The sequence below is a fragment of the Diplotaxodon limnothrissa genome, linkage group LG7, assembly GCF_057381915.1.
Source record: "Diplotaxodon limnothrissa isolate DT_005_m linkage group LG7, D_limnothrissa_male_GT1.1, whole genome shotgun sequence".
Taxonomy (NCBI): Eukaryota; Metazoa; Chordata; class Actinopteri; order Cichliformes; family Cichlidae; genus Diplotaxodon; species Diplotaxodon limnothrissa.
The window spans coordinates 19,285,932-19,298,450 of record NC_140602.1 but is presented as its reverse complement, the minus strand read 5'-3'; the positions used below and the strand labels follow the sequence as shown (position 1 = coordinate 19,298,450).

General features: G+C 39.3%; 1 protein-coding gene across 3 annotated transcripts in view; it reads right to left on the bottom strand.

The window, feature by feature from the left end:
• The window catches only part of srpk2 (SRSF protein kinase 2), a 52,902-nt gene that overhangs the window by 26,500 nt on the left and 13,883 nt on the right, over window positions 1-12,519 (bottom strand). For 2 of the 3 annotated variants that reach the window (XM_085359388.1, XM_085359390.1), the window contains exons 2-4: window positions 4,421-4,572; window positions 2,527-2,635; window positions 374-461 (exon numbers count right to left, since the gene is read on the bottom strand). In XM_085359388.1, the coding sequence (XP_085215514.1) occupies window positions 374-461; window positions 2,527-2,635; window positions 4,421-4,572 (349 nt within the window). Of the gene's footprint in view, window positions 1-373; window positions 462-2,526; window positions 2,636-4,420; window positions 4,573-12,519 lie in introns of those variants that run through there. The other variant, XM_085359389.1, reaches the window with a different exon arrangement.

Genomic DNA, 12,519 nt, shown 5'->3' with positions numbered 1-12,519 from the left:
GGATGAAGAGAGAAGAAAAACAAAGGAAAAAGGCCTGGAAGATAGGAAAGGAGGAAAAATACTCGAGCACGAGCAAATGTGAACAGAGGAAAGAAAAAAGACAGGAAAGATGGATGTGGAAGATAAAGCTGCTGAACACCAGATTATAAGAGGCCTGACTTCTTCACCTATCATGCAAGACAACTTGTAAGTGTATATTTAAAGTCAAAGGAAAGAATGGAAGGGTGACGTAAGGACAGGAGCTATGGGGAAAAATGGCAATGGATGCAAAAATCGCTGAGAGTTATAATAAGAAGCAAGAACAGACGGAAAGACAAAATTAAGACGAGAAAATCCAAAAAAAGCGAAAATGTCAAATTAATCAGATTCTCACACATCGCAGCAGTTTGATCTCATCCAGGGCCGTCTCTGTGTAATGCTGAGCGCTCTTCACCACCTTCATCGCCACAAAGTTCTTCACTCTGTAATGCCACACGCACACACGCATCATTTTTATTTTATAGTGACTCACACGCTAACAGGTTGTTGAAGCCAGCAAAGCTGATTAATGCCACCCCGTGAGAGAGATGAAAATAGGAATCACCGACTGAACCAAGTATTAACGAGCAACGTCAGCCTAGGCTTTGCTGGTTGTCATTTACACTACCCACACTGCCACTGGAAATGCATATGGATGAGCTGTGTGGCATTTAATTAACATTAAACAATCTTAACATTGTGAAATAGCACAACACTGACACGCCTCTTTGTCTTCCTCACGGCCCACATTTAAACTCTTTGTAATCAGGTTATCATGCTGAATATATTCAGTTATTACCATCTAACCACGTTCTGTTACATTATTTCAGAACATTTGGCGTCTATTGCTTCATTTAGCCATTTTTCAAAGAAATCAATATTTGCTAGCTGTAGACTGAAGTGAGTAAATCCTTTGTGCTTTGTTTTGTTACAAAGTGAACAGGCACAGTCTGAACTGGAGACAAACCAACTTCAGATTTCACTTCACATTAATGGTAGCGTGTTTCAATACGAGCAGATGAAAAAGAAGAGTGGAATTTCTCACCTACGCCTATACTGTTCTCATAAAAACTGCTAAATGTTGACCTGACATTCATTGTGCATTTACACGGTGCACTATAGAGATTGCACAGGCCCATTAAAGAGGAGCGCTGCACTACAATGTTATCCTATGCCTTCTGTTTCCTGAACTATGGAAACAATTCCTGGAGAAAGGACGAAACAAAAACACTGAAAGAACAGAACAGAAAACATGCACTTCAGAAGCCACGAGTCAGCGATCTAAAGAGAACAGAGAAACGCATCTCATCAGGCAACAGCATGCATTCATATATTCAGTGAAAAATTCAGTGGAAAAGCAACAATTCATAAAAAGAGAATGAGTGGTGAGTAATGCACATCTAAGACTGAGAGATGGGGAAAAAAGAGGTTTATTCCTCTGATATTGATTCGTGTGTGGATTGCTGTATGTTTCAAAACATGTATTGTGCTGTTTATGACACATTGATGGCCTCAGCCACTCCAGCTCTGTCCTAGCCAGTCCCCTAGAGTAGAGGACCAGAGGAGGTGGGTAAGAGGAGGACGTTAGCCAAGCTAATCTCCATTGCGGGCAACAGCCGCTCCCCCTCCATGTGACTGTAGAGGCCCTGAGCAGCTCCTTCAGCAGTACACTGTTACAGCCACCGTGTAGGACGGAGCGCTATTGAGGTCCGTCATCTCGACACAATTCACACTGTAAAATATGCACACCTGATAAACACCTGCTAAAAATATATTTTATTCCAACTGCATTTTGTGTATATATAAAAAAATCTTTTTTTATATTTTTCTTAGTGTGGGAAAAGGTTATCATGGTTAACTCAAACTAAACTAAAAAAGACAAAAAACGATTTCAAAATACAAACCTATAATAACTCCGATGTGGGGTTAATAAAGTTTATACATATCTCTTCAAAATGACATACAGTGAAAGGTCAGTATTTGTTGGGGACCGTCCCTACAGTAACCCAACTCGCTAGCTTATGACCACCATTAGTGTAATTAACACTGGTGAATAAATTAGTTGGTGTGTATGTGTGCGAATCACTGAAAGGTGACACTGGGCTGATGATACCGTTAACCATCCACCTCGGTTGCCTTGTCAACACACAAACAACATCACAGTGTAAATAGATGGCTTAGATGCCAGCACAGGGTGGTGTTGCTTGCAGCTGCCATTGTGGTGACGTGCCAAATGTGGTCGAAAAAGGGCATATGCAGTGCAGACGGCTTATGTGAGGCAAGCGGATGAGAACAAGCGTTGCTGTGCACGGGTGTGAACGAGAGGTTAGGAGTATACGAGCGCTCTCTTTTTTCCTAGATCAAGTGTTGTGGTTGATGTGTGTGTGGTTAGTGTGTGTGTGTGTGTGTGTGTGTGTGTGTGTTTATGTGTGTGTGTGCGCACACAAGAGAAACATGAAGCAGAATCTGAAAGCCTTTGCTGTATATAAACATTAATGTGTGACTCACTGGATGTCCCAGCATAGCCATACGGTGGAGAAGTGGCCCCACCCCAACTTCCTGATCACATGGTACCTCCCGTTGAACAAATCCCCGATCTTCACCGGATGGTACCCTCCTGAGAGAGAAAGGGGAAGGAGAACATGAAGGTTACAGTCGATAACCCTGCCATGACATGAAATCCATTAGCGAGTAAGAAGTGGAGGTAGGCCAGCAGGTGCATGGAGGGAGGAAGGGTCAGACAGCCGATTTCGCACACGAACTCTGCAAAGTGGATGAAGTTTGAGCACCGTCTGAAGCTGCCCTTTCTCAAATGTGGCACACGACAAGAGATTCTCTATGTCGCACACATTCACACCTGGAGAAACTCCAAGTTTAGGCAAGAGGAAAGAGCGTGCAGGAGGCTGCTCAGCTCTAGATTCTCACCTCTTCTATTCTCACATGGGCCGAGGGAAAAAAGAAGGTTTGGAGTTTTTTGAAATAGCAAAGCAGCAGGAAAGCACAGCAAAGCACATTTTACAGCCAGATGGGATCTATTTTTGACTATATATGTATATTTGATTAGATTATTCTGTTTTCTCTCTGTATCATGGATATATGTTTTGTTTTTTACAGTCTATTTAACATTGTGTGCACGTGCCCAGGGACCGCTGATATAAATATCTAGCTGCTAAACCCGGTAAAAGGTATATTTACTCCTATGAGATCAACCTTTTTTGTGCATGGTCGCTGAAAAGTAAAGAAAATGAACTAAAGCTAAACGAAGCTATACACAAATACACAATACAGAGACAAATGAAAAACTTGATTTAAAATCTATAAAATTAGAACATTTGTCTTGACTTAAATCAATTTTTGCCAGGTAAAGCTTGCTAAGGCAAACCCAGTCTAACACAAGCTGGAATAAATCCTTCAGTTTTTGCTTAAAGTGTCGTTCACAGCTTTGCTTTCCTTAAATGCACTTTATGGGTCTGGTTGTACTGCATTATGCAGCAAGGTGTTTCTGAAGGCTATAATAATGTATTGCAGGATTGCCATATTAATTCATTTAGTAAGGTGTACCTAATGTCATGGCAAATGAGTGTAACCAATTCCTCAAGTCATTACTGAGTCAGTTGAATTAAAGCGCTTAATATTTGCTGGTTCCAGCTTCTAGTGCTTCAACAGTGTTACTCACCAAAGCATTCCTAAGCAACACTACCTCACAGCTTTTCTTGAGTCATTAGGTTTCAGGTCAGCCTTGACATTTTCAATGAAACTAAACATTTCTTATAAACACAAAGTGCTGTATTCACTTTTCCTAAATGGGTTAAAAAGTGCACCGAGTGCTTTAAAAGTCCTTTAAAAGGTTCAGACGTAAAATTGAAAAGAAGCCAAACAACATAAACGAGATGTGATCTTTCCTCTTTTCTTTTTGTCTTTCATCTCACTGAAGTGAGATCTGACGCTTCGACTGTGCTTCTTCCAAAACACTTTCTAAACACAGTGAAAGAAGCCATCTGGGAAAAAAGGAGAAAAGTTTCACTTGAAGTGATGTTCATGGTATGTGATCGAAACATGTTGAGGTGTACTGATTAAAGTGAAATACAATTTTACAGAGTGATGCACCATTTTGAAACGTGGCTGCGTTATAATTAATGCTTTGAATGTTGTAAAGCTGCCTTTGTCCTCCTGAGCTGTGGCAGGAAACTCGGTTCATCTCTGACATTTTGGTAAAAGCCGAGCAATTCTGAATTGGCTGTTATAATGTCTGCAAACATGAACTGCTAATCCCATCAGGATGGAACTCTGGAGAAATAAGGTAGGAAGACGAGCCGGTGAAGACGGTATGGGCCAGGGAGGCCAGCGCAGAGCTCCATAAGACAGAAGTGTGGGCTGGGACAGACGTGCGCATGTGACTGACCTTTGCAGTAGTCCGCGGGGTCCTCCTGCTCCTCATCGTCGGAGCCCAGGATCTCCTCCTCCGGCTCTGGGGGCCCAGCCGGCTCAGGGGGAGGTGGAGGGGGCGGCGGGGGAGGAGGAGCAGTCACCGGGGCTTTCTGCTGGGTGTCAGGCCTGTGAACACAACAGCGACACCAACGTTGGAAAGCTTTTCACCAGAAATCTGCCTTTCGTCTACACATTTAACTTTTTAGTATTTTATGGGGTTTTTTAAGCTATGAATCACAGTGAGCACTACAGTGGCCTGAACGTTAAGTGCAGATGACTAATAGTAGAATAATAACTTGTGACATTTTCATACATATAAAATGTCAGCCCCGGAAGTGTTGCTGATTGGCATCGGCACCGAGTTCATGAAAGCTTTTAGATTTGATGTAACGAACAAACTGTGCCAGACGGCTCGTGACGCCGCGTGACGTGTTGCACGTCTGCTTTTGGAATAAATAAAAGACCAACGACAGCAAGCATGAACATCAAAAATCAGCGTTGCACAACATTTCAAGAGTAAGTCCGCTGTCTGTAGCATGTGAGAAGCAATATCAGGCAATCATGTTCCAGCAAAAACAATCAAATGATATACAGTAAAGCATTTTCTGCATCACAAGCCCCTTATTTACTTTTAATACAGTTTAAAAAAATGTCTAAAGGCCTGTGAAGCAAAGAGGCCAAAACAAACTGCAAGTAATTTTAATGACGTGACAATTATTATTACCTCTGTAATTCAGTTTCAGTTTCAAACACAATGAACTAAAAAAAACAACCTTAAACTAGAAAATCTTAACTTGTATTCATATATATAATTATTTACTCATTTGCATTGATTATAATTAAAAAATACTCTTAAACTGTAAACAACTGTGAAATCAATGATGACTAAACACACGAATAAATATATACACATTTTTTTTAACATTATTTTTTAAACAGCTTATTCATTTATTAAAAATTATCTTTTTTTACATTTATACATAGAATAAAAGCTTAATAAGATATTTAGATTGTTTTATTTGCACTGAATAGGACTGCGTATACTTTTCTTGTGCTTTTGAAATAATGAAGATTTCGATTCTGTATAAAGTTATCAGTCAGTCTAAACCATTGGACAGATATTTTTTATAGCTCAAACACAGTCAACTATAGCCAATCACATTTATCCTCAGACACAAATCTGCAGAAAAAAATTAATGTTTCCCCTCCAATAAAGCTTTAAATCCTGGAAAAATATAGTGCCGAATAGAAACAGTCAATAGGTCAGACAAAGTTTGCTCCTAGGGTCATTTCCACAGTCACTTCTTTCAGTTAACAACCTTGTTCCACTTCCTTTCCCTTGTCTAAAACAGAACTGAACCCATGAGAGGGAGAAACGCTAAATAGGTTGCAGGACACAGGCTGACTTATTCTCCTGGCTTGGCTACATTTTGAGCATTTAGCGTGCACACTTATCCAGGGCACGGAACAATAACTGATCACAAAGTTTTCACCGTTTTGCTTTGGGACCCTGCCATGGCGCATGTGGCTGTTTGTGTAGATTTTGAGCACATGCCTGCAATATTTCTGTACTGGGAAGGTTCCACTAAATCAGCGCCAAACCGACACTTTTTGTGCCATGCATCAGTCTGTTTTTTTCAAGCTAATGTACAGAACATAAGACATTTTGTATGTGTCATTTTTCTCTGTCGAATTAATGCACAATCCTTTTGTAGTTTAGTGCAAAACACACACAGAGAAGTACAAAACACGAGTCAAATGCACAAAAGGAAAAAAAGAGCTTGTAAAGAGTTACTTATTTCACAAATGAAACAGCTACAGAGCTTAATTCTGGGCCAGCTGTATGAAAGTCTAATATTGAGTCTGCTTCTGACCTCTAAAATCTCATGAAATAACTGGCTCTGTAATAGCTAAACATCTCCATTTTTTAATTTTGGACTTGGACAGGTAGCGTGCAGCAAGAGTTTCACAGATTTCTTGCTGAAACTGTTGCCATCTATGGCCAATAAGAGCAGCGAGTAGAGGGGAGATTGATTCAAGGCGGGTTGATCTTAAAACATTTTTTAAGATCAACAATCTTACAAATCAGTAAACAGCAATAAATAAATAAAATGATAAATGTACATTAGCTAACATAAAAGCATTCTACGAATACAAATTTCTGTCTGCTTATGCGTGGCAGTTTATGTCCATTTCATCTGAAACCAAACAGCAACCAATAACCATCAGTGCAAAAACTACAGTTCCCCTAGTGGTCACTTCATACAAAAACATTTTGGCGTCTATGCAGTTTCCTCCCTCAGAACCACACCACCGTGTGTGAAGTCATCCAACCCAATACTGGTGTTTGATGAAGAAGCTCCCAGTTACAGTGGTACCAGTGTTGCCAACTTAGCGACTTTGTCACTATATTTAGCTAGTTTTCAGACCCCCTTAGCGACTTTTCTCTTATTCAGTCAGTTCTTCTTTTACTGTTATGCTGTTTTGTCGATCACAAGGTTTAAAACTACTAATAAACAAACACACACACACAAAGTAACTACTCCAGAGGGCCAATTTCGGGTCACTTTTGCTGGTCCAAGCCAAAGCAGCAGGGTTGGAATTGTGACATTACAAAAAACAATAATTGCTAAAATAAATTTAATTTGTAGTTCTAAATAAATTCTAAATGCATTTAGGACGTTTTTTACTCACTCTATGTCTCTTCCACGATGTTATTTCTCTCTCCAACAACCTAGGTTACAATTACATTAGCATGTCCAATTATGCAAATTAGGCTATGACGTCATTTAGCGACTTCTAGCGACTTTTAGGACAACCAATAGCGATTTTCCTTACTGAGGAGTTGGCAACACTGGTGCTACACACCGAAAGCGATAGAAGCAACCAAAGAGTCAGGTTTACATGTAAAGTCAATGGAGGAGCGCGATGAAGCGCGACTGCGGGTCCCGCGACAAATCAGAAGCAGATTTGCGTAGCGAAAACGCTTTTCTGTCTGATTCGCGCGAACAATTAGCGCGACTAAAAAATATGCGCTGCATTTTATGTGGTTCATTTTGTGCATTCGCGCTTATAGCATCTGCTGCTCAAGTTGGAAAAATATGAACTCCAGTCTAGTCGCACCACGACAACCAACCAGGTAATGGAGTCACAGCATCAGCAGGGCATGGATACTGATAAACACCTGAGCTACATGACACCAGCTGTTCTCTATACAGAGACAGGAATTAAAAAAAATAAACATACATATGCAACATGCTGGGATTAGACAAAAAAAAACAAACCTTCACTCACTATTATCAGTGCTAGGAAAAGGGAGTGAAAAATCTGCACTTAATCTTTATTTTTCTTCGGAAGCTTTGCCTTGTAGAGAGCTCGCTGTTTGAATGATATCTCTGGAAAACTGAATTAGACATCAAAGCAGAGGCCAGCAGAAGCCAAAACACTTTGTAGTCAGCATCACCTCACGGTACCTTCAGCATGATCAGATGCTAAAATTAAGGCGAAAAAAAAACCCGAAACAAACACACAAAGCCGTAGCTTGTGAGCCGTTATAAAAATGTGGTCACAGGCAGAGACACATGATGGAGCCTCTTGGTATGTTGCCACGGCAACTGTAGAGCAAGGAGGGGTGGTGAGTTGGTGGTACTCCAGGACTCAAAGCGTTGATGAGATTGGCCAAAACACATGCATGCATACACAGATACACCGTGGCAGCTAAAGGTGACAGATAACTTGGCATTGAAATTTGATTAGTATTTTACAGCTGTCTCTCTCTTACACACGCACACGCACACACAAGCAGTCGAAGGCTGTGTCCTTGCAGTAGGATGCTACTTCTTTATCAAAGCAGTCACGTAGAGTGTCGTACATCACATCTATAAGCTCAGTGCTTTTATACGGCCCATCTTGCCATTGGCTGCACAAACACTTAGCCCCCATAACTTTCTGGAGCTGAGCCAGGCAGTAAAAACACAAAGAGCAGAGACGCCAGAGTCTGAAAGACGGGCAGAGGAGAAACCATGACAGAATACAGAAGTAACCAGCAGACAGAAAAAAAACACAAAAACAAGAAACAAAGAAAAAAAAGAATCAGAAAGGTGAGACGAAAAAATAAGGAAGAGAAATAAACAGAGACCGAGAGGCAAAGCAAGAGGCAGACAGCCAGAGGGACAGAAAAGGCAGGGAGACAGTCAAACAGATTATGCAGGCAGTGCAGAGACTGATATGGAGAGACAGATGAGAGACATATAGAAGAAGAAGGTTCAGCAGAGAGAGAAACAGGCAAACATAAGCAGGGACAGAAAAATAGAGGCAGAAAGACAGAAGAAGGCCGACAACAAGAGAAGTTAATCTGAACAAAATGGAGACATAAACAGAGAAAAACTGAGAGTGAGAAGAGAGCAGCTCAAAGAAAGGAAAAAGACAAACAGCCTTGTCCTTCAACACCAAAATGCAGCTAAAGTCATTACTGCCAAAGACACGCACACTCTGATATTTGTGTGCTTTTTAAGTAAAAAGTGAATTTACACAACATTCTGATCTTTATTTTTGTTATTACTGCCTAAGTTGTCCGTAACATTACTGTAAAATGTCTGTAAACTATGTGCCACATCTGGCATTTTAAATGAGTGACTCTTATCCAATAAGTGTCCAGGGGTATCAGGCCAACCAGTCAGCTGTGATTAGTCTCCTCCCTAAGTTGTTAAAGGTGTCCTAATCAATTTACTTCACTAATTGGCACCAATTTGCACACTAAGACCACAATTTGCTTCCAATTCTACCGCACGTATGGGAAGTAGCTGCTGTATTTTTAGCCCTCATCATTATTTTCCCCTGATACTTTTACTCTGGATGTAGGTTGATTTTCACCCAGATTTCATTTAACATATTTTTGTGTAAACGCAAAAACAGTATGCTGCTGATTTTAAATTAGCCAGTTACTGTGTGGTTTAAAACATCTTTTTAATTCCTTGTGCAATCTCGTTATCGACATACTAGCCCAATGCTAATATTATCATTAAAATGCTTTAAAGAACACTCAGTGGATCCCAAATTAAGCTAAATTAGCAGCAATTATTTCACAGTTCCTTGTTACGGTGTTTATCAAACACAGACTGACATTTTTGGTGCTTCTCAAAGAGGTATTAGCCAGAGGCAAATAACAATTACATTTGTTTCAGCAATTATTGTTAACTGGTTTCTTTTACTGAAGCATAACACACATTGTTGTTCATGAAATGGTCACAAAATGGAAAATGCAAAGATTTTTTTCGGGGTCAAATAATCTAAAACAGACTTGTTGACTGTATTGGAGCAATCAGGCTTGCATGTGTAGTCACCGTCCAAATGACCATTATGAGGCAGGAAAAACCCCCTGAGGTTAAAGTCTACAGAAAATAACTTGCAATGAAGAAGAGGATATTAGCATGAGAAAAATGGCACACAGCATGGGGGAAACAATTTACAGAGCTTTTTGAATGAACTGTGTCATTATTAAAATGCATTTTAAATGATAAAAATGCAGGAAATAAATAAAAATAAATAAATTCATGTTTTTGAAGTTTTCGGTGCATGTTTCTGTCTCCAGTAACTGTCTGTTCTAGATGATTGCCTTGTATTAATATCACAGATTTACTGTCATGTGAAACAGTTTTTATGTATCGGGACTGTGCCACCTCTATGTCTTATCCTGATAATTCCTTTATTGGGACAAACTTCAGGCTCAAAACTCTCTTTTTCTAACTCTATTCTGGAATTACGTTTTTCTGAAAAATGTTCATTTGAAAGTATATCTAAGAACATCACATTCAATCTAACTTCTTTTGTTATTATGGGTTAGTAGAGGTGGTAGGAGGTGTACAGTAATCACATGAAAGTAAGAACCGGCATGGTTTGACATATGGCATTCTGATTGTTAATTTTAAATGTTCAATTGCCCTTTCATTTTTGAGCTTGGTGCATTTAAGCAGTACTGTAAAGGTTTCGGACCATTGTTCTTACCCCCACTGCAAGCATACCACTTACTTGTTAAGTAACTGTATATTGTAAGAGGTGCTGCTGCTGACTATCAGGATGACAAGGGCGTGTCTCAGTGCAATGTGGGAGAAGCAGCCTTTTGTGCGGTATATGTATTTTTGTGTTCGTATAAAAGAGGACGGTTGTATGTTTGTTCTGCTGAGCCCTACTCGCCACTCCTGCAGTAATTCATGCTTTAAACAGGGCATTATATGCAGTTTTCTGTGAAGTTTCTTTATTCTGTTCAAATACATCCGACTATATAGCACAGGCTGGGGCAGGAGTCCTTAAGGTTATAACCCTGTACTGTGGAGGTAAATAGGTGCAGAATTTGCCTCGCATCCTTCAACATTTTGTTACGTGTGCGAACATGCCCAGACTGCTTCCTGACATCCTCACCCAAGTGAATGTGTGTGTGTGTGTTCATGAGAACATATTTGAGCCCACTAGGAAATGCACAGCCCTTTTTCAGTCTCAGCATTTCCACACTCCCACCCTACAATGGCATTTATAGAGCCAGTGTTACATTTTCAACAGCCCAGTGCACTGGATCCAGTGTGATTTATCCAGACATCAGTTTACAATTGAATTTACTAAAGAAAACATTTCAATACGCACCACTACTGACGTACACATCGATTCAAATTTTGTTCTGGCCTAAAACAACACTGTAAAAAAAATTACACTTTAATTTATCATTAAATAATAATAATAATAATAATAATAATAATAATAATAATAATAATAATAATAATACTATCCTGTTGGTCACTTCTAGCAACAACAGATCTTGATGCTAGTGTCTGAGCTCCATTACACCTTTCTCCTATTTGAAAAACTCCACAGGTAGGTGACTGAAACTGGGATTCCACCAAACACTCTTTACCAATTGTGAAGCAACTTTCCTTAATATTAGCTCACTGACCAGAAAAGAAAAAAGCCAGAAAACAAGAATTTTCTCAACCTCCCTTCCTTTAAGCCCTGATCAAGTTTAATTTTGAATATTTAAAAATAAGTTCAGGTATACCAGTCAACAAGATATTTAAGTCTAGACTCAAGAGTTCCTTGAGCACTGTATGTTGTAACCAGTGTATAAATTGTCAAATATGTGCCAGTATGAAAACTTTTATCACAGAGTTTTTCATCTGAAATTGCTGCTGGAAAGTTAATGACCCCATCAGTTTCCTTTTTTTAAACTTCAGTATGCAAATAATATCAACCAGAACTTCATACGTACACAAATAACGCTTGCAAAATGTAACAAGTAACTAACTTAACTAAAGTAAAATTGAAGACTTTGCTAAACAAACTGTGTAAGATATGAAAGTGAAGCCTCACAAGAAACAATTTAGATAATTGGTATATAAAATAAGAGAAAACAAATGTGTATTTTTTTTCTCTTTTTTCCTCATTTTTTGTATAATAAATGTCTCTCGATGGGATTTTAATGAATGTTTATGTGATACAATATTTAAATGAAACAAAAAGAGGAATATCAAACAAAAACAGTTAAAACCTGGTGCTTTAAATCTGCTTCATACCAAAGGCTCCTTACTAAAACTCTTCAACTTTACTTATCTGCTTTAGACCTGATAAGACACCAGATACCATCTTTCAGTCTGCTGAGTCATCAGTTAGATCAGTGAGTCATTAGAATACAATCAGCGTCTGCGATTGTGAGAAAATATTTGAGAATCCATCTCAAGAGTCTGTACACTTTGGTATTTGAGCTGATAGTTCGTATTTATTGTGCTCCCATTTGAAAGGTTTGAGGCAACTTTCAGCAATGTGTGAAAATGACGTCAATGTTTCTGCCTACCCAGTCTTGGACTTATTTGTTCTTGCTTTTCTTTTCACAGAGACACCTTAACTAGTTTCCATTGGATTCCAGCCCTTGCACGTTGGGTGTTTTTGTTGCCCAATGGATTGTACATTTACTTATTTATGTTATAGTTTGTAAGCAAGCCCTTTATTTATTAAGGCTGATAACATGAGTACAAAAAAAACAAGGGAAAGTGAACAGGGACGAAAACTAAACTGAAACCTAAACTGGAT